The sequence below is a fragment of the Leucoraja erinacea genome, chromosome 13 (genome assembly GCF_028641065.1).
Source record: "Leucoraja erinacea ecotype New England chromosome 13, Leri_hhj_1, whole genome shotgun sequence".
In the NCBI taxonomy this organism is placed as follows: domain Eukaryota; kingdom Metazoa; phylum Chordata; class Chondrichthyes; order Rajiformes; family Rajidae; genus Leucoraja; species Leucoraja erinaceus.
In genome coordinates, this window is record NC_073389.1 from 13,850,623 (window position 1) to 13,872,294 (window position 21,672).

At 42.0% G+C, this 21,672-nt stretch overlaps 1 protein-coding gene across 12 annotated transcripts in view; it reads left to right on the forward strand.

Moving 5' to 3' along the window:
- dmd (dystrophin) overlaps positions 1–21,672 on the forward strand; it is a 1,582,845-nt gene that overhangs the window by 168,003 nt on the left and 1,393,170 nt on the right. Inside the window, exon 1 of one of the 12 annotated variants that reach the window (XM_055644516.1) lies at positions 19,445–19,688. The exons of the other annotated variants lie outside the window; for them this stretch is intronic. Within the exon in view, the coding sequence (XP_055500491.1) occupies positions 19,622–19,688 (67 nt within the window). The 5' untranslated portion in view covers positions 19,445–19,621. Of the gene's footprint in view, positions 1–19,444; positions 19,689–21,672 lie in introns of those variants that run through there. 12 annotated transcript variants of the gene reach the window in all.

The following is a 21,672-nucleotide window of genomic DNA, read 5'->3' on the forward strand; positions in this document are numbered from 1 at the left end:
AGACCTTTTTGAAACAGGACATAGCCATGTGGCACCACACATCACCATTCAGTAGGCTTATGAATAAAGTGTACCCTAGCATGCTTGATCTTTCCTTAAATTGGATCGTCACTAAAATTGCTGATCTGAGCACTGCATGCACTGAAGCTTTCGCAGAAAATTCCTTCACTTTAAAATCTTTGCAGTGAAGAAACTTCTCTGAAGTAAGCAAATCTTGTCCAGAGACTTTCCTAGTTCTTGAGCCTGAAACCCCCCCCCCCCCCCCAAATGACAATATATCGCTTTCTATTTCTTAGAGCATCATATTTTTCGCTGTTTGGTATCTCATTCTCCCAAATTCTAGTGACTTGAACCAATCTTTGTAATAAGTGTACAAATTCCTCATGCTCAGAATCAGCCTGGTGAACCTAAAAGGCAAGTGTATAGTTCTAGTTGATCGCATTGACCAAACTGAATTCAAGACATGGTTTCAGTACCATTACAGCAAAGTTTCCTTACAAGATACACAAGATACAAGATACATTTAATTGTCATTTGGACCCCTTGAGGTCCAAACGAAATGCCGTTTTTGCAGCCATACATTACAAACACATAGACCCAAGGCACAACATAATTTACATAAACATCCATCACATCGCTGTGATGGAAGGCCTAATAAACTTATCTCTCCACTGCACTCTCCCCCCCCCCGATGTCAGAGTCAAAGTCAAAGCCCCCGGCTGGCGATGGCGATTGTCCCACGGCCATTAAAGCCACGCCGGGTGGTGCGAGGTCGCACACCGGGTCTTGCTGTTAGAGCACCCGGCGTGCGCTCGCAGAGTCCCGCGGCCATTCCAAGCCGCGCGGGGCAGTGATGTTAGGCCCCGCTCCAGGAGCTCTTCAACCCCGCAACTCGGGCGGGGGAAGTCGCCGTTGTGAGAGCCCTGAAAAGCGGTCTCCCTCCAGGGACCCGCGGGCTCCGGTGCCGCCGTCCACAGACCCCGCCGTCAAGACATGGTTTCACCCGCTCCGTACCAGCACAGCAGCAGTTCCTCCACCGCTCCACCCGCTACTCGTTAGCCCCGCGACGGCGACGGTGAGTCGTAGCACCAGAGTCCCCGGCTTCTTCCTGTTGGAGGCCGCTCCTCGTTGCGGCCCCAACGACAAAGGAAACCCGACGAGAAAAGATCAGGTCTCCAGTGCAGGGAGAGATTTAAAAAAGTTTCCCCCCCCCCCCCTCCCTTACAGTTATATGCAAACCCCTTTGCAATAAAAGCTGTCAATTCATGTAATTCATGCCAACCGTGGACCACTAAACTCTCTTAGTAGATCTAAACCTGCTCATTATTAGTTCAACATGGGAGCATCAGTGAGGCATTGCTATATAATTGAACTGCAGTTTCATAAAAATGAATCCCATTCATACATTTCTATTTTCAGTTTGCATTTACACTGTAAAGATTTATGATCTGGACCATAGTCCTAATTGCACAAGTTTAAGTATAGAAAGAAAACAATTTAATGATTGTGTTGCATTTGCATTTTACATGTCATTGTTTAACAACTGTTTTTATGAGTGGGTTTGCTCTTGCATTAAACCACAGAACAGGGAAGATTTTACGAGCTAGTCAATTCTGGAGTCACTATTCATAACCGACCGAGCCGGTGGCCCTGGAAGAGTTGAAATGATAGCTCAGCTAACCTTGCAAAATTCTCCCTCATAAATATCTGTGGATACGTCTTGGAATTGGGAAAGATGTCACACAAACCAGTTGAGCAAAAGTCTTGCATGTTTTTTGCAACATTTTACCCTCGTACCTGTAATAGATTATGTGATGGGTTTTTTACATCACAATCTCTAGCTGTGTTCTCTCCCTCCATCCAGGTAAACCATAAAAGATGGTGGAACTCTGGTATAAAGGCAGGAAGGAATAGCCATTGGAGCAAACACCTTGGAAGTCAGAACTCACGAAGTCCTGTAGCATCAGGTCAAATCCGACCAAGGGAATCCCTCCATATGTCCATCATGCTGCTAAAGGTGGTGGTGGAAGTAGATATGATAATGATTGTTATGAGGCTTTTAGATATGCTAGGAATGCAGGGGTTATGGCTCTCAGGCAAGTAGAGGAGATTAGTTTAATTTGGCATCATGTTATGCACAGAGATTGTGGGCCTAAGGGCCTGTTCCTGTGATATACTGTTCTATGTTCTATAGGAGAGTCGTTCTAGCCTCTGCTGGAATTCCTTGGATCAGCGTCCTCAGCCGGGACATCTTCAATTGCTTCATTAAAGACATCCCTTTCAACGTAAGGTTAGATTTGGGATTTTTGCACAATGCTGTGTAATGTTCCACCATCAAAACCTTAGCAAACGAACCAGTGTATATCTGTGTGCAGCAAGACAATGAGCAGTAAAAGCAGAAAACAGTTGTGGTGCTGAAGTGCCAGCCACTGCTGCCTCGAACCACTAATCTTTGACGTGAGCAATGTGAAGTTCAATACCATCACCATCCTAGAGTTACGAGACTCGGGGCAACTCACCCGGAGTTTTCACAGCAATAATGGGGCTTCTGGAACAGGGCAGAGGCAGGATTTCTTGATGCCCCCCTATCTACAGGGCATAAGTTGGGAGTGTGGTGGAATATTTTAAGTTTGCAAAATGAGCAATATTCCCATGGGTTGTGGTTATCTACCCAATACTCTTTAACCAACTTGGTCTCCATTTCTTCAGAATTGATGGTTAAAGTTTCTCTATTTAGGCCCTTCCCAAATCGACTATCGTTTCTTATTATTCACCTACTGTGTAACTCCATTAATTCTGAATGCCAACTAATTTTGCTGAGGCAACGTTCAGAAGCATTTGTCTAGTCGTTGCCTCACTGTTTATAAACTCCAATGGTGAAATATACTGCTGCCCTATTAACTTTGCACATTTTGTTTTCTCCTTCAACTGAATATACAGAGGAAGGAGCATTGAATTTACATAGTGTATATATTAAATTTTATTAGGTTGACTTCTGGTTGACCCTTTCTTCTGCCGCACTATTTCTAAGCATAGCAGGAAACCTTAGGTGGACAAAAATGCTAGAGAAGCTCAGCAGGTGAGGCAGAATCTATGGAGCGGAGGAATTAGGCAATGTTTCGGGCCGAAACCCTTCTTCAGACAGGAAACCTTAGATTGGTTTATGTTTGTTCCACTATGTCTGAATGGCTGGTTTACTTTCTATCTTTATCAACCTCTACTCTGTCTGATCACCTTCCTGACTATTCCCTGAAGCAATGGAGTTTACGAGCTCTTTGTTTCTGTATGGCATTGTGTACTCCATGCCGTTGACCTGAAACATCCATCTCTCCAGTTTTAATCTGAGTTTGAAAGTATTGGATTGCAGCGAGTTCCTGCACCTAACCGATCAAAGACCTCCAAGTAATGATGAATGCAAAAATAACAAGTTGCTGGTTTAGTCTTGCCTAATAATCTGCTGATTCAGATTTAATATGATTCTGTAAGGTACATAGGTATATTTTTCTGCATTAAAAGTGCTTATTAGAAGTAAACTGTTATTGTTGTTATAATTCAGTTCTGTCCCGTTGTCAGCTTTACGCCCCTTCACCTCCATTCCCCAGATTATCCCATCAGCAACAACTGATTAAACAAATATATAAAAATTATTTGGAGCCTAAGAACTGCTGCTCCAGCTCATGACAATTGTTACAATCTTTTTCCTTCAATGGCACTTTTGGGCCCGAGGTCTACAGGAAGCCCAGATTGATGGCATGATAACTATCTTTAATTGCTGATAACGAAAGCCAGTTTATTTCAGTCCCCTGAACTATCTTGGCAACTACTGGGAGGTTCTATTATTTATTGGGTATGTTCTGTGTTAATTCCCTCTCCCTCTCACCATGACCACTGACTCCACCATTAGTGCCGGTGAGATCAGTTTCTTCATTCAGAACTTGAATTTTTTCCCTTACACATTCACTTTTCTTGCCATTTTTAAAAACTTTCCCAAGCTCCACATGTCGCTGAGTGCCTCACCCTGCTCCCTATGCTACACACCTCTTCCACTCTCCCTTCCATCCATCCTGACCACATTTGAACCCTACGTTGACCAGTGATCATCCGTACACTAGTTTTATTCTACACACTCGGGACAATTTACTGAAGCCAATTAACCTACAAACCTGTGCGTCTCTGGAATGTGGGATGAAATCGAATCGGCAAGTCAAATTGGTAGTAAAGAAAGCAAATGAAATGCCAACATTTGTTTCGAGAGGGCTTGTATACAAAACCCGGGATGAAATGCAGAGCTCCATAAGGAGCTGGTCAGGCTGTATTTGGAATATTGTGAGCAATTTTGGTCACCATATCTGAGGAAGGATGTGCTGGTTCTGGAGAGGGTCCAGAGGAGAGTTACAAGAATGATCCCAGGAATGAGTAGGTTAACGTATGTTGAACGTTTGATAGCTCTGGGCATGTACTCGCTGGAGTGTAGAAGAATGAGGGTGGACCACATTGAAGCATGCAAAGTAGTGTAAGGCTTGTACAGGGTGGATGAGGCGAGGAAGTTTCCACTAGTGGGAGAGTCCAGGACTAGCCTCAGAATTAAAGGATGTTCTTTTTGGAAGGAAATGAGGAATTTCTTTGGTCAGAGGGTGGTGAATTTGTGGAATTCTTTGCCACAGAAGGCTGAGGAGACCCGTCAGTGGATATATTTAAGGCAGAGACAGATAGAATCTTGATTAGTACAGGTGTCGGAGGTTGTGGGGAGAAGGCAGGAAAATGGGTTTAGGAGGGAGAGGTAGATAAGCCATGATTGAATGGCAGAGTAGACTTGATGGGCCGAATGGCCTAATTCTGCTCTTACCACATATGATCTTATCAAACCAGAGCACCTGGAGGAAACCCACACATTGGGAGACCGTCCAAACTCCGTACAGACAGCACCTGTAGTCAGGATCGAACCCCAACCTCTGGCACATAAAGCAGCAACTCTACCACTGTGTCACTGTGCTGCCAATGCAATGTTAATACAATATAAATTATTTTTTTTAATTTAAAGTAAAAAGTAAAGTAAATTATCCTTTATTGTCATTCAGACATTTTAGTCTGAACGAAATTGTATATGCAGTTTGTATTTAGCAATTCTTAATGTTGCTCTAAATGGTTTACTTTGATAACTGAACAAGGATACAGCAATTAATTTTTTAATAACTCAGATGATCAGGAGCATTTTCCATTTTTTATACTGCCCAGTTCTGTACTGAAACATAACTCATGAGTTGGTGTGTAATGTAGTGTATCCAGAGAGCCAAACCTTGTTGAAGGGGAATGTGGCGGGTGGCTGAAGAGCTGGGTCTGGTAGGATGGGGAAATGTGTTGGTTCTTGCTGTCAAATATTAAAGCCTGCTGGGCGTAAACCGAAGATCGGGGCCTGAGGTGGTGGATGAGTGGAGTAAATAGCCAAAGTGTTGGGGCGGTTAGCTGAACAGCTGTGATTCATATTATTAGCAATTGCTATATTAGCTACATTTATTGTCCTTGCACTGTATGGCTTGCTGGTCCATTTCCAAAAGCTGTGATATTAGCAAGGCTGGTCTATATTAGCTACATTTATTGTCCTTGCACTGTATGGCTTGCTGGTCCATTTCCAAAAGTAATTAACAGTCTTGGTTCTGAAGATATCTTAGGCCGCTAAAGAGAGCAATCCCATCCGTTACAGGAAGCATCTCTGGAAAGAAGGAATGGGTGACATTTCGGGTCGAGATCCTTCTTCAGATTGAGAGTCGGGGGAGAGGGAAACTGAAGATGTGGAAGGGGTCAAAGAGAATTTGAGATGTGAAAACGACAGCTCAAGGCAGACGATGATCAAGGAAATATAGAATGGTTCATTGTTGACTGTGGGGAAGGCGTACAATCAGTATAATTAATCAGGAGGACAGTGAAACTAGTCGAAGAATCTGCGGGGGGGGGGGAGGGGAGATGACACAGAAAGAAAGCAAGGGCTACTTGAAGTCAGAGTTTGTACCATTCCATATCTCCACCTACCCTCTCCCCTGACTTTCAATCTGAAGAAGGGTCTCGACCCGAAATGTCACCCATTCCTTCTCTCCAGAGATGCTGCTTGTCCTGCTGGGTTACTCCAGCATTTTGTGTATCTTCGGTGTAAACTGGCCTCCTGCACAGTCCCTTCACCATTACTGTTATTGAGGTTTTGATTACAGAATATATTTAATTAACTGAATTTTAATTTGTGGTGGGATTCAAATTCTTGTCTCCATCAGCCAATAACTGCTAGTACAATAACTTAACCACATAGCTACAGTACCCATATGCATTTAGCCAGCAATGTGCTATCAAGGGGGCTATACACAATTCCCACTTGAGTCTTAAATCATTTTCTATTGCTTAATTCTGCTCATAAAGTCTCTATTGCCTGCTTACTTATTATATTCTTACCCATTAATGATGTTATTTCATTCCTTAATCGCATCTACTCCTCCTCCACCATTGTCACTCCCATTGTTGCTGAGGTTATAACTGGGTGTAATTTCTTCTCACCCCTGGCCATCCTGCACTTGAGTGGTGTGCATGTCATGTTCTCTTTTTTTAATGATATCCTTGGCAACCCATCTGATTGCTTAATGGTATGAACATTTATGGCCCACATGTGCATCAATTGGAATGTGATAAATGATATCCATGGAAAATGTTCCTGTGAATTGGGGCAGTATGACAACGCTGTTTTTTGCCATGAATGTAAAAAGTCTTCAGATGGTCCTTATGTTGCAGTTTTTTTTTTTCATGACACTGTCTGTGTATTTTAAACATTGAAGCTACAATTAATTATTTCTAACCTACCAAAAGGCTAACAGTTTGTCTGTTCAATTTTCTTTCATTCATGCTGCCTTTCAGAAGCCAACTTGGAACAAGGCCGTCGTTAGTCACTCGTGTGTATTTTAGGACTGTCCACTCTCCAAGGGAACTTGGGGAGTGAACAGCAGCCTCAGAGGGCGATCTGTTATTTCAGTGTCGACTGAGCATTGTGCGAATGTGCCAACATTAATTTAAAAAAAAAAAAAAAAAAAAAGTTTAAGATCATCTTCATACTATTTATCCAATGAATCGGGTTGAAAAATATCTGTGGGCAGGTTGGAAAAATATTGTGGGACGTATTTCTGATGACTGGTATAAGAAAAAGATTCTGACTTTAAAACCTAACGTAGAAGCTATACTTGGGCTTCTTGGAATAAATTGGATTCAATTCTGGTTCATTGAGTCGACGGTGGAAGTTTGATTCAGCACTGTATGTACAGTGAATTTGAACTGACAGGTCTGATTGAAAATAATTGGATTTAAATCATTCATTGAGGTTATGGGCCTGACATTTATGAGTAGGTGGGGCAGGTGCAGTTTAGCAGTCGGGAACCGATGGCGAAGGCCAGAAGAGCACAGGAAACAGTGCAGTTACATTCAGTCCTCGTGCAATGCTCATTTGATACACAGAGCCATATGTACGAGCTGGTAACAGTCAGGGACGCAGGGCAAATAGGATGTGAAAACCAGTATGGAATGCAGCTTTGACTGTTTGAAGGGATGCTCAGTTACCTAGAAGCTCATCGGAGATTCAGTTAAAGGAAAAGTTGTGGTCAGTGGGCTTTCATTACCATTTTATTTTTGCTGGTAATTAAGTTGAAAGTTGCAATAACTTTTAGTTAAGTTTATTATTATTGTCATGTTTACCGAGGGACAGTGAAAAGCTTTTTGTTGCGTGCTATCCAGTCAGTGGAAAGGTCTATACATGATTACAATCAAGCTACCCACAGTGTACAGATACAGGATAAAGAGAATAATGCTTAGTGCAAGATAAAGTCCAGTCAAGTTTGATTAAAGTTAGCCTTATGCCCCTGTCCCGCTTAGGAAACCTGAACAGACACCTCTGGAGACTTTGCGCCCCACCCAAGGTTTCCATGCGGTTCCCGGAGGTTTTTGCCAGTCTCCCTACCTTCTTCCACTACCTGCAACCTCCGACAACCACCTGCAACCTCCGGGAACCGCACGGAAACCTTGGGTGGGGTGCAAAGTCTCCAGAGGTTTCCGTTCAGGTTTTCTAAGTGGGACAGGGGCATAAGGGTCTCCAGTGAGGTAGATTGATGGAAGGTTAGAACATAGAAACATAGACATAGAAAATAGGTGCAGGAGTAGGCCATTCGGCCCTTCGAGCCTGCACCGCCATTCAATATGATCACCGCATATTCACCAGTTGTTGGTAGGATGGTTCAGTTTAGTGATAACAGCTGGGAAGAAACTGGCCCTGAACCTGGAGGTGCGTGTTTTCAAACTCTGTACCTCTTGCCGGATTAGAGAGGGGAGAAGAGAGAGTGACAGGGGAGAGACTTAGACCTTCGGGATCAGGAAGAGAGGGCCAGAAAACAAGCATCTTGCATGCAGACAGGCCACAGAAATACGGTCAGATGTGCTCTGGCCAGGAACTGCTGCTCTAATGATCTTCCAGGACCTCCAGGCGTTTTATAAGTGGCCAAGATCTGTGTAGTCAGAAGTTCCTCTCCTGTGCATGCGGAGGTCAAGATCGCAATGGCTTGAACAGTTTACTCTCTGGGTCATCACAGACAGCTCTGTTGACGTGACGAGAGAGTGCAATTTCCAGCCCTTTGTTGCAGTTGTGATTTGAAGGAGTCTCTCAGCTTGCGCAATGAGTAACAGATTCGTCAGGGATGTGAATTTGACCGGATTCCTGGTGGTTCACTGTGTGATAGATTGCACTGGAGCTCTCCTTCATCTTGAACGTGCAACTGAAGTGTGACTGCTGCCAAGAACTGATCTTCTAAAATATCATAAACCTTGATTGGCAGTCAGTGAAATTCTTCAATAAAGTTGTCTTTTGTTGTCGTAATCTCAATATAGCTTATTAATTTTTGTGACATTTCAGTTTAAGATATTTAATTTTATACCCCAGTTTGCATTTCAAAACAGAATTATTTGATTACAAAGTATGAATATTTATTTTAGACAATATGTGCAGGAGTAGGCCATTCGGCCCTTCGAGCCAACACCGCCATTCACTGTGATCATAGCTGATCATCCACAATCAGTACCCCGTTCCTGCCTTCTCCCCATATCCCTTTACTCCGCTATCTTTAAGAGCACTATCTAACTCTCTCTTGAAAGCATCCAGATAATTGGCCTTCACTGCCTTCTGAGGCAGAGGATGGAGGCAGAGGAGGATGATAATCAGTGCAAAAATAATAACAGGTTTAAATAATTAATTAAGTACACCATTGGTATGAATCTCATCGGCATAGCCATATTAATTTTTTTTCTTTAACCTGAAACCCTTTAAAATTTAGCAAGATAAAGTAAGATGTGTATTTTGAAAATATAATTTGTAAAAAAAGAATTTGATGTTGAATTCTGCCTAATTCCTGTTTTCACTTGACTGAATTTGGTGAGAACACAAAGTTAACTCTGAAAGATAGACACAAGATGCTGGATTAACTCAGTGGGTCAGGCAGCTTACCTGGAGAAAATTGATAGATGAAGCTTGGGATGGGAGCCTTCTTCAGACCTTCGTATAAACCAACATCTGCCGGTCCTTTTTATTATGTTAGCGATGAATTCAGTTATGATAATTGTCAGATCACCGTGCCACCGGTAATAAGAAAATGCTCAGGGCCATTTTATAGGATTTTATTAGTCTCCAAATAGAGATCATGAGAAGTATTTTTTAAATGACAGGCTCCAGCCACTAATGTGATAGAAGTCTTTGAGGAGATTATATTGTGATAAGAATAATGATGAAAATAGAACTTATTTTCAAGAGAGAGTGCTGATAACCATATTCTATCACGTTGCCTTGGCGCTGGATTGGAAACTGAAATGGTATCTGTTTCATTCATCTGCTCGGAACTAAAGAATGCTCTTTGGTCCATGTGATCTGTTAGTTAAGTAGATGGGGTTGTGAGGGCCAGTGGCCGACAGGTGAAAATAAGCAGGCGGTTATATGGAGAAGAAAATTGAAAACTGTAACTCCTATGACTTCTGAAAAGTCTTGAAACTATGAACTTCAATGATATTGACTTTCAAAAAGGTTATGTGTATTGATTGCCTATCTGTTCTTGTTGTTTTGCCTTTCCGAAAAGTTTAAGAAGCCAGACTTGCACATCAATTCCCAACTTTCCAAGATTCTACTGGAAGTCACCTCCTCAACCGCGTGAAATGTAAATTTTACTCCACAATTTTTATCTTTTTATTATGATTTTTTGACGTTCATAAATCTGTGACTGTAATTTGGCAGCAGATAGTTTAGCGTTCGGTAACCCGACAGGAGATTCCGTAGGATGACTTTCAGAAGCAACTTTGTCAATGTCTTAAGAGTTGCCTTTACAGTTCTTAAGAGGGGCATAATCAGACAATGAAGTCGTATATAGTCAACAACATGAGCTGACCCATGTTTATTCATGTGAGCAAGATGTCAATGTTTCCATTTCCCCGCCATCGGCCAATAGCCCTCCAAAACTTTCCCATCCATCTACCTGTCCGAATGTATTTAAAATGTTATTTTTTGTACCTGCTTCAGCCACTTCCTCTGGCAACTCTTTGCAGAGAAATACATCCCATCCTCTGAATGGGAAAAGTTGCCCCTCGGGTTCCTATTAAATCTTTTCATCCCACCTTAAACCTATACCCTCTAGTTCTTGGTTCTCTACCCTGTGAAAATGACTTTGCATTCACCCTACTTATTCCTGTCATGAATTTATACAGCTCTTTAAGATCATCCTTCAGTCTCCTGCACTCCAAGGAATTGTCCCATCTTTCCCGATCTCTCCCCATAGCGCAGATCCTCGAGTCCCGGCAACATCATAAATCTTCTGCCACTCTTTTCATCTTAATGGCTTCTTTCCTATGACAGAGTGACCTCATTGAACATCCAAGTGCTGCCTCACCAACATATTCTACGACTGTAACATAAACCTCTATACTCCATATTCTCTATACTCCAGCATTTTGTGTCCACTCTCTATACTCCCTGACTGACTGAAGAACGGCAGCGTGCCAAAAGATGCCACCTTCACTCTAACTACGTACATGTGCTCCTAAATCCCTTGAGATTCCCCAGACCCCTACCTTTCACTATGAAGGTTCTGCTCTGATTTGACTTCTTAACATGTAACACCTCATACTGTCTAAATTAAACTGTGTTTGCCATTTGGCCAGCTGATCAATATCCTGCCTTAATTCCTGGTACCCATCTTCACTCAATACCATCTATTTTTGTTTCATCTTCCTTGTATATCGTCATCCAAATCGTCGATTATAGGTGACAAACACTTGAAGCACACCCCTAATCATAGACTTCCAGTCTGATAAACAACTTTACAAACTTTCAGCATCATTCTCCACTTCCTATCCACATACCAGTTATGTATCCAACTGGCTAACTCACCCTGGATTCCGGAGTAAGCTACCATACGGAAATCCATATAGACCATGTTCTACCTTTGACCCTCATCAACTTTCTTGATTACTTTAAAAAAAACAAACTCAAAATCGTGAGAAATAATCTCCCGCTCCCAGAGTCCTGCTGACTATTCCAAATCAACCCCTGTTCTTTCCAAAAGCATGTATATCTTATTCCTCAGAATCCCCTCCAGTAATTTACATCACCTGTGGCTAATGATGAATATATCCCAGCCCGAGGGGGTCACTCAATTTCTTCTCTCGATTCTCACAGTGTTCAAGCATATACTTGATTAGGTTCTGGAGATTTAATTGCCTTATGTTTTTAGATGTCTAGCACCTTACTGTAATGAGGCCTAGCCCCAAGACATGCCCATTAACATCTTTGAGTTCCCTAGCCTTCGTGCCTTTCTCCGCTGTTAAAACCTGAGATATGTTCTTAAAGGATCTTGCCCATCGCTACGGCCACAAATATAGATATCCACTTTTGTTCTCTCTTTTGTTTTTCCTTAATGTACTAAAATCACTTTGGATCCTTATTACTCTTCTCTGTTAAAGCTATCCCATGTCCTCTTTTAGTCCTCCTGATTTCTTTCTGAAGGAATCTTCTACATTCACTTTCCAGGGGATCCACAGATTGGCCACCGATGTTGCATCCTCCACAGATTCACTTCATCGCAGCTGCTTCATCGCCCCTGATCCAGGATGCACACAAATTGCTGGAGCGAAGGAATGGGTGATGTTTTGGGTTGAGATCCTTCTTCAGACAATGCCAGCCATTCCTTCTGTCGAGAGATACTGCATATCCCTTTGAGTTACTCCAGCATTTTAGGTCTATCTTTGGTGTATAGAAACATAAAAACATAGAAAAATAGGTGCAGGAGTAAGCTATTCGGCCCTTCAAGCCAGCACCGCCATTCAATATGATCATGGCTGATCATCTAAAATCAGTATCCTGTTCCTGCTTTTTTCCAATGTCCCTTGATTCCTAAGAGCTAAATCTAACTCTCTCTTGAAAACATCCTGTGAATTGCGCTCCACTGCCTTCTGTGGCAGAGAATTCCACAGATTCACAACTCTCTGGGTGAAGAAGTTTTTCCTCATCCCAGTCCTAAATGGCCTACCCCTTTTAAACTGTGACCCCTGGACTCTCCCAACATCAGGAACATTTTTCCTGCATCCAGCATGTCCAATCCTTTATGAATTTTATATGTTTCTATAAGATCCCCTCTCATCCTAAATTCCAGTGAATACAAGCCCAGTCCACCCTTTCTTTCATCATATGTCAGGCCTGCCTTCCTGGGAATTAACCTGGTGAAACTAAGCTGCACTCCCTCAATAGCAAGAATGTCCTTCCTCAAATTAGGAGACCAAAACTGCACACAATGCTCCAGGTGTGGTCTTCCCAGGGCCCTGTACAACTGCAGTAGGATCTCCTTGCTCCTATACTCAAATCCTCTCGCCATGAAGGCCAACATGCCATTAGCTTTCTTCACTGCCTGCTGTACCTGCAAGCTTACTTTCAATGACTGATGTACAAGCACAACTAGGCCTCGTTGCAACTCCCCTTTTCCTAATCTGACACCATTCAGTTAATAATCTGCCTTCCTGTTCTTGCCACCAAAGTGGATAACCTCACATTTATCCACATTAAACTGCATCTGCCATGCATCTGCCCACTCACCCAACCTATCCAAGTAACCCTGCAGCCTCATAGCATCCTCCTCGCAGCTCGCACTGCCACCCAGCTTTGTGTCATCCGCAAACTTGAAGATAACTAGCATCTGCAGTTCCTTCCGACACATTTCGTCTGTACGGGGATTCATGTCTCTTTTTCTGAGTAGAGACAATATCTCATGTCAACCAGTGTTCCCTTCTCCTGCTGGCTTTGCTCTTCACTCTAAGAGGAACATGCAGACTTGAACTCTCGCTATCTCATTCTTAAAAGCATCCCACTTTCCGGATGTCCCTTTCCCTTGAAACAACATACTCCAATCAACTTTTGAAACAAATGTCATCAAAATGCGCCTTTCCCCAATTTAGAACATTAACTTGTGGGATAGTTCTGTACTTTTATGTCCATAATTATTTCAATAGTAATAGAACGATGGTCATCCCAACTGCCATCCCCGTTGATATATTAGCCACTGGCATTGCTCTATTTTCTAATAGGTCAAGTTCAGACCTCTTTGAAAGCCCACAGTAATATCCCAAAGCAATCGTCCCCTTCTCAGCTCCACCCATAAAACATCACTGGATGAACCCTCAGTAATGTTATCCTGGTCGACTGTTTTCTCCTTTAATCAAAAATACAGCTCTTCCCTGTAGCATCTATATTTGGAATATTGAACTGCCAGTCCTGTCCCTCCCCTCTCCTAACCATGTGTTGAGACCAAAACCGGAGTTTCAATTATTGATGATCATGATGATAATAATGATACCATGTTGTCACAGGTACCTAGATCGGTACAGTGAGATTCTTTGTTTTGGACACAAAAATGATGTACATTCTTGTGGATAATTCACGGAATGCAACATGCAATTTGACTTTTTAATGTGTATTCTTGCAATTCTATGGGCACTTAAAAAATATCAGTCATTCCCTATTTTGTATTTCCTGCTAAACATTATTTTGAAATTTGCATAAAGCATGTTAAAACTGCAACAAATCTGTGAATATCAGAGGAAATGATCACGTTCCAAAATCCATGCTCCTGGATTGGATCCTTTTCTCTCTTTGGGGCCTGTGACCCACAAATGGAAATGGCTGAAGTCTCAAGAACCGTTGATGTGACAAGGCTTTCAAATTGTGCTCATTTTCTTAGCCTCATAGACACTGAAAGCAACCATAGCAAGTTTGAAGACTGGTCTCGACCTGAAACATCACCCATTTCTTCTCTCCGGGTATCCTGCCTGTCCCGCTGAATTACTCCAGCATTTTGTGTCTACCTTCAGTTTAAACCAGCATTTGCAGTTCCTTCCTACACAAGTTTTTTTTAGAGATCTTCAATTTATTGATTGGTATATACCAATGAAACTTGTTATCTTTCGATGATTTAAATGTAGTTTATTCACAAGTGGAGGACTTTGCAGTAACACCAAAAAACATATTATTTTATCACGTTTAGTTCTGGGAATGCTTTTAACAAGAATAAAAGAATGGCATTCTGTTGCACAGTTTGCCAATTGGAAGCACAACTGAAACTTCTTGCCGCAGTGATTGATATGCATAAATATTTGTTAAACGAGTTGAAGCTTTAATTTTCATCAGGAAGGAATATATGACTGAGGTTCTTTGAAAGGTTGAATCAACCACATTTGCTGGTGTCGCCGTGTTAGTTTCTCAGTGGTTAAACCAGGCTGTAGATTATCCACACACATTGTTAGCATAAACCAAATGTAAAATCTATCGTGAATTAGTGCAGTCAGAGAGCATAAGTGAACTTGACTGTCAACTGGAACAAGGCCAGTGAGACTGCATGGTGATAGGCTACGATGTATAAAAGAATCGGGGAAATATCCTCTTTGGATTGAAGCTGGAGAGCACGAGCTAATTGACATTTTGTTCGATTTGTAAACTTTCTAAAAAATTTCACAGCAGTTTCTGATTTAAATAAATCCCAGACATGCTGACTAAGTATTCCCGCATTATACTTGTTTCATCTATACTACCTGATGCATCAGCTGCAGCATAGACCTGGGTCAGCAACTTGCCAACATGACAAGTTGACTGATGAATGCTGGACTCCTGTGGAGGAGGATTTCTGCAAATCGGGTGGATCATTTATTTTGGCCTCTTCTCTCTTTATCCCCCACAAGAACAAGTGTTAGTAGAAACACTTTTCCCACATGAAAGTGTGAACGGTTTGTTGATCAGAAACCAAACCTCCAGGTGAGACACAGATTTACACGCACTTTCTCCAATCTCGCCCACTGATCTGTGCTCCCAGTGTGGCCACCTCTACATAGGCGAGGCCAAGGGCAGACTGGCCACCAACTGGAAGAGCACGTGCACTAGAGTGACACAGTGTGGAAACAGACCATTTGGTCCAACTTTCCCACGCCGTTCAACATGTCCCACCTCATGCATATTCCCCCAAACTTGTCCTATTGATGTACCTGTCTAACTGTTTCTTAAACATTGGGATAGTCCCAGCCTCAACTATCTCCGCTGGCAGGTCGTTCCATACACCCACCAGCCTTTATGTGAAAATGTTACCCCTCAGATTCCTATTAAATCTTTTCCCCTTCACCTTGAACCTATGTCCTCTGGTCCTCGATTCCCCTACTCTGGGCAAGAGATTATGAGCATCTACCCAATCTATGCATCTCATGATTTTATACACGTATTTTTTTTTTCATTCTGTCCACAACAGGCATCTTGAGCTGAAGATAGGCACAAAAAGCTGGAGTAACTCAGTGGTCAGACAGCATCTCTGGAGAAAAGGAAGAGACTGGATGAGGGGATATGGTGTGATCTTATAGAGGTGTATAAAATGATGTGAGGAATAGATTGGGTAGATGCACAGAGTCTCTTGTCAAGAGTAGGTGAATCGAGGACCTAAGTTTAAGGTGAAGGGGGATAGATTTAATGGGAATTTGAGGGGTGACTTTTTCACACAAAGGATGATGGGTGTATGGAACAAGCTGCCAGAGGAGGTAGTTGACCCGAAATGTCACCAATTCCTTTTCTCCAGAGATGTTGCTTGTCCACTGAGTCACTACAGCTTTTTGTGTCTATCTCCAATTATTGAGTTGTTTAGGCACTGGTGTTTTCGGTGTATTGTGAAACATTGGAAGCTATATTCTGCTGCTGAAATGGTGCCCACATAAATATTCTGATGGCATCAAAGGCTGAAAAACTATTTCCTGAATACTTGAAATAAGGAGAAAGCTCATTCTGTGGTTTTGTTACTTTGTTTCGAACATAAGCTGCAAGTGACCACTACCCAGGGAGAAAATTGGATTGCAGCAGCTTTAAGCCCCTGTCCCACTTTCCCGAGTTACTCACAAATTCTCCCGAGTTTTCCCCTTAATTCAAACTCGGAGATGCCAGCCGTAGTTGGGGCCTTTTTTTTTTACTCGTGGACATTTTTCAACATGCTGAAAAAATGTCCCAACTTACCATATGCCTCGAGTACCTACAGCTGATTATATATCTGCGGACTCGCTGCGGACATTCTCCAAGGTTGAATCAAGGGGGAAACTCGGGAGAATTTGTGAGTAACTCGGGAAAGACATGATTGTGTGATGAACTGATGGCGGGGAAGCAGCTTGTGTGCTCGAATTTGTCTCGTTTCATTCCCATTTGATTCATTGCCAATTAATATCGTCGTTTTGCACCAAATAAACCTGATCACATAATTTTTTTTAAAATTTGTAACAGCATGTATTTTTTTTTCTCCCTTATACAATGTGAGATACGTCAATCAGTGGCAACCAGCATCAACAGACTAAAAATTATTCTCAACATTGCTTATATTCACTGGAATTTTGCATGATGAGAGGAGAGCTTATAGAAACATATAAAATTCTTAAGGGATTGGACAGGCTAGATGCAGGACAAATGTTTCCGATGTTGGGGGAATCCAGACTAGGGGTCACAGTTTAAGCATAAAGGGTAGGCCATTTAGCACTGAGCATCCAGAGTTGTGAATCTGTGGAATTCTCTGCCACAGAAGGCAGTGGAGATCAAATCACTTGAGATATTCAAGAGAGATTTAGATATAGCTCAATGAATGAAGGGATATGGGGAGAAAGCAGGAACATGGTACTGATTTTGGATGATCGGCCATGATCATATTGAATGACGGTGCTGGCTCGAAGGGCTGAATGGCCTCCTCCTGCACCTATTTTCTATGTTTCTAAGTCTAATAGTGGATGGTATTCCCATTTCGGGTTACACCTGTAGAATATCGACAAATATTCAGTATGTTTTTTCTATTTTTCAAAATTGCACATGAATTGACACAGATTCTTTTTGCCGAGAAAGTTGCTCTGAGATTGGCGACTGGAATATGTGATGTCTCTGGATATGAATGAGCTTATTCTATCAGGATGAAGAATGGGTGGCACGGTGGTGCAGCGGTAGAGTTGCTGTCTTACAGTGCTTGCAACGCCATAAACCCGGGTTCGATCCCGACTACGGGTGCTGTCTGTGCGGAGTTTGTACGTTCTCCCCGTGACTGCGTGGGTTTTCTTCCGACATCTTCGGTTTCCTCCCACAAACCAAAGATGTACAGGTTTGTGGGTTAATTAGCTTGGTATAAGTGTAAATTGTCCCTAGAGTGTGTATGATAGTGTTAGCGTGCGGGGAACGCTGGTCGGTGTGGACTCGGTGGGCCCATTTCCGCAGTGTATCTCTAAACTAAACTGAACATCCTTGCATTTTGCACTCAAGCTTGAAGTCTCTCTTCATTTTCTGCCTTCCCTGGTCACCCCCTCTCATACACGCAGTGGCTTATGTAGTTGAAGCTAGGCTGCTCTGCTCACAGGAGAACTACATCGAGGGGTCAGCGGTTTTTGGGTAAGTGCACCCGAGTGAAATGAAGATGTTGCACCTGCTATTCCTCACTCTGCCCTAAGTCCAGGTAGTCCAGGGGAATTTGAAGGCGGGGTGGCAGTCCATGAGTTCTGCACAGATACAGGAGACAACACTGATGCAGTCATCTATGTAGTGGAGAAAGAGTTGCAGGGTAGGACTTGTACATGCCTGGATTAAGGACCGTTCAAAGTAACCAACAAAAAGACAGGCATAGCTGGGGCCTGTGCGAGTGCCCTTGCCCCCCCCCCCCTTTACCTTGGAGAAAGTGAGAGGAGTCAAAAGAGACGTAGTTGAGGGTGAGGACAAGTTCTATCACGTGGAGGAGAGTGTTAGTGGAGGGAAATTGGTTGGGTCTCTGTTCAAGGAATAAACGGAGGGCCTTTCTGGTGGGGGATAGAGGAGCAGAAGGACTGCACGCACATGGTAAGGATGGGCGACTGAGGGCCTAAAAGCTGAAAGTTATTAAAGATTTGAAGATTGCTCACCACTTTAACTCGCTTCTCATTCCCACATTGACCTTTCTGTCCTTGGCCTCCTCCATTGCCAGAACGAGGCCACACTCAAATCGGAGGAACGGCATCTTGTATTTCACTAGGGTAGTTTAAAATCCAGCGGTATGAATGTTGAATTCTCTAATTTTAGGCAACTTCTACATACACATTCCTCCCCCTCACCTCCCCCTCACCTCCCCCTTTCCCTCTCCCCTTCCTCAACTAAAAGTCAGTCGATCAGTTCTTCGCTCACAACGATGTATTTGTCACCCTGTCCCAAGCCAACAGTTGCCTATCAGGGAACCTCCTTGCCTGAGGTCATCTGTTGCTGACCTGTTTTTTGTTCCTAACTTCCAGTTTCTCCCCTCCCCCCAACACTAAAATGTCTGAAAAAGGGTCCCGACCCGAAATGCCACACCTATGTTTTCTCCAGAGATGCTGTCTGACCCGCTGAGTTTCTCCAGCATTTTGTGTCTATCTTCAATCTACATGAATATTTTTTCAAGTGCTGATTTTGTGTTTTTTTAAAGCAAGAAAAAGTTTCATTTTTCGAATTTAATTTTCATTAGGTATGACATATTTGCAGTCCTGCTCTAAGTAAGATTTATATCTGCATTGTAACAACTGCTCTGTGCTTAAAATGCACGTAGTTAGGGTGAATAGCAGCTCCAAACAGTTCAGGACTGCACGTAAGTGGAATAGTTGTTATGGTGTTGAAAGGCAGGCGTTTCTCTGTAGGAGAGTACATAGATTGTTGCCCAAACTACAGTGACAGCTGCCCTGCACTGTTTGAAGCTAGTATTTAGGCCATTTCTTGAATAAATCCTTATATGTACTGTCAATAGGAAGTTGTAATGTGGGTAGCTATACTTTTAGGCAGGAAGTTTGTTGCTTCTGCGTGACGTCTGGAATTTGAAACATCTTGGGGCCTCAACAGTGCCGACATCAGAGACTGGGAAGCCTGATTGTTCCTCCCCTATAGAGTTCTTCTTTCAAGGGCAGTTGATTTGTTTTGGTGCGTGTGCACCAGCTAAGGGGGGAAAGATGGTTGATTGCTCAAATTGCATTTAAAAGACTGAAAGGGCAAGAGTGTGACACAAAATAAATAGTTTTAATTTTAGAGCACTTGATGGCATTTGTGCTTTGTAAACTGCAGTCACCAACAATGTTTTGGTGTGAGGATTCGGAAGACAACTGTAAGTGCAAACTGCTGAATAATATTTTTGTCACTGTTTGCAAATTCTTTTGTTTACAATGCATTTTTCATGTGGACACATTAATGAAAATAGCAATGTTTAACGGAGCAATTTGTTCTAGCGCACTCCAGCCTCCCTATTAGAGGTGATTCATCTCGGGAAATTGTTAAATGTATGAATAAGTAAACAGGAATTTGTGCATCTTTGTGTGACATAATGTATATAACATCATTTGGCAAGTGTAAATTATTTGGAGAATGATTGTAATTTAAACTTTTATGTTAGTTACCAAAGCTGCCTTTTTTACACAAAAAACAGTAATTCTTGGAGATTCCACAGAAACGTTTTGACACGTGGAATTATGGTGCTTGTTTAAAGTGACAGTGTTACTGTAAAGCTGTGACAAATTGCCAGCTATGTACCAGGTGACAGAGGAATATGTTAGCAGACAAAATTCTACACTGGAGGGCATTTGACCCTCATATCTGTGCCTGCGTTATCATTGTTTTCAACTGACCCCTTTGCACTAAGCCTGTTTCTTAAAGCTTTCCCTGAGTATTGATTGTGGTTACCTTTGATGTTTTCCAGAATTTGATCCATCTTGAAAATATACTTCTAACCGTAAAGTTTCCCTAAAGACATTAATGCTACAATACATGTTCTGTTTTCTTCTGTGACCATTGGAAGCAATTTGTTTGGGAGCTTGTTTTTGACTTTACCAAAGTTCACATTAAATGAAAAACATTTATAACTTGTCCTGGTCAGTGTTTGTTTTGGCAATCCCTGGGTAACAAATGAGTTCTGTTCTTACAGATTGCCATTATTCGATTTTGTCTGCAAGCTGGAAAATACTAAAAATCACTTTATAGTAACAGTACCCCCCAACAGTATTGTAATAAAGAGCATCAAAAACAAGTCAGATAAACAAAGAATGTGTGTGAGAAAGAGAGAGAGAGAGAAAGGAAACTACTTTCGCTCTTCATGTGTACAAACATACATACGTACATTGGACTGGTATTGAAGCAAGCACAATACAGGTGGTACCTAGTGATGAACGACAGACATTATTCATAAGTAGGGGTATCCATAACCTGGTGTTCGTGCCTGTATTGTGCTTGCTTATGGAAATATTACTTTGGGATTTGTAAACAATTTAAAATAATCTGTAAATGCACCTTGTGACTGAAGATGGTTTTTAATGACACTCTAGAAGATGATGACATTATTCATAACGGCACCTTGGCCATTATTCTGTGGTTGCTCTGCAGAGCTTGCTGGATTACATAGACAGTAACAGCTCATTAAAAATACTTGTGTGCACTTCTCAAACATATGTGTATCACTGGATAGGAATAATGGTCTGGTTCTTGCATTCCCTGGTCAGTTGAAGGCTGTAGATGCTATACTTGAAGAAAGTTCTGCACAAAAAATGCAGCAGTCTCCATAGCATTGACGCCCTTTGCTAACATCAGATGCCCTTGGCATTGTTTTAATGTGAACCTTGCAACAGCGATGTTATTAACTGAGTTGACAGGCGGTCATGGAAAAATGGCCAAACTAATCCCCAGGAATGCAAGAGTGCAAGTGTTTCCAAACATTAAAAGATTTTTGAGTTTAAAATAAAGACTAGAATATATTTAAAATAATATCAAAATAGATACTGGAAAAATCAAACCATTTTTACCAAAGTAATGTTATTTTACAATGTATGAATTGAAATATTTAAGAGGGGATCAATATGTATAAATCTTTTTATGGTGATGAAGTTGAATGGTAAATGGCTTACTAATCTTGCAGTGGATACAAAATCTATATATTTTTTAGTGTGTTTTGTAAGTGTCCAAATGTAATTTCCCTTTTCCCTCAATCAGGATACAGAAAACACAAAGGGATGCAAGATTGCTAAATTATTGATCTCAATATCTGTATTGAACTGTGAAAGTGAAGAAATGCTCAATTGCATACAAATTGATGGGGCAATGAT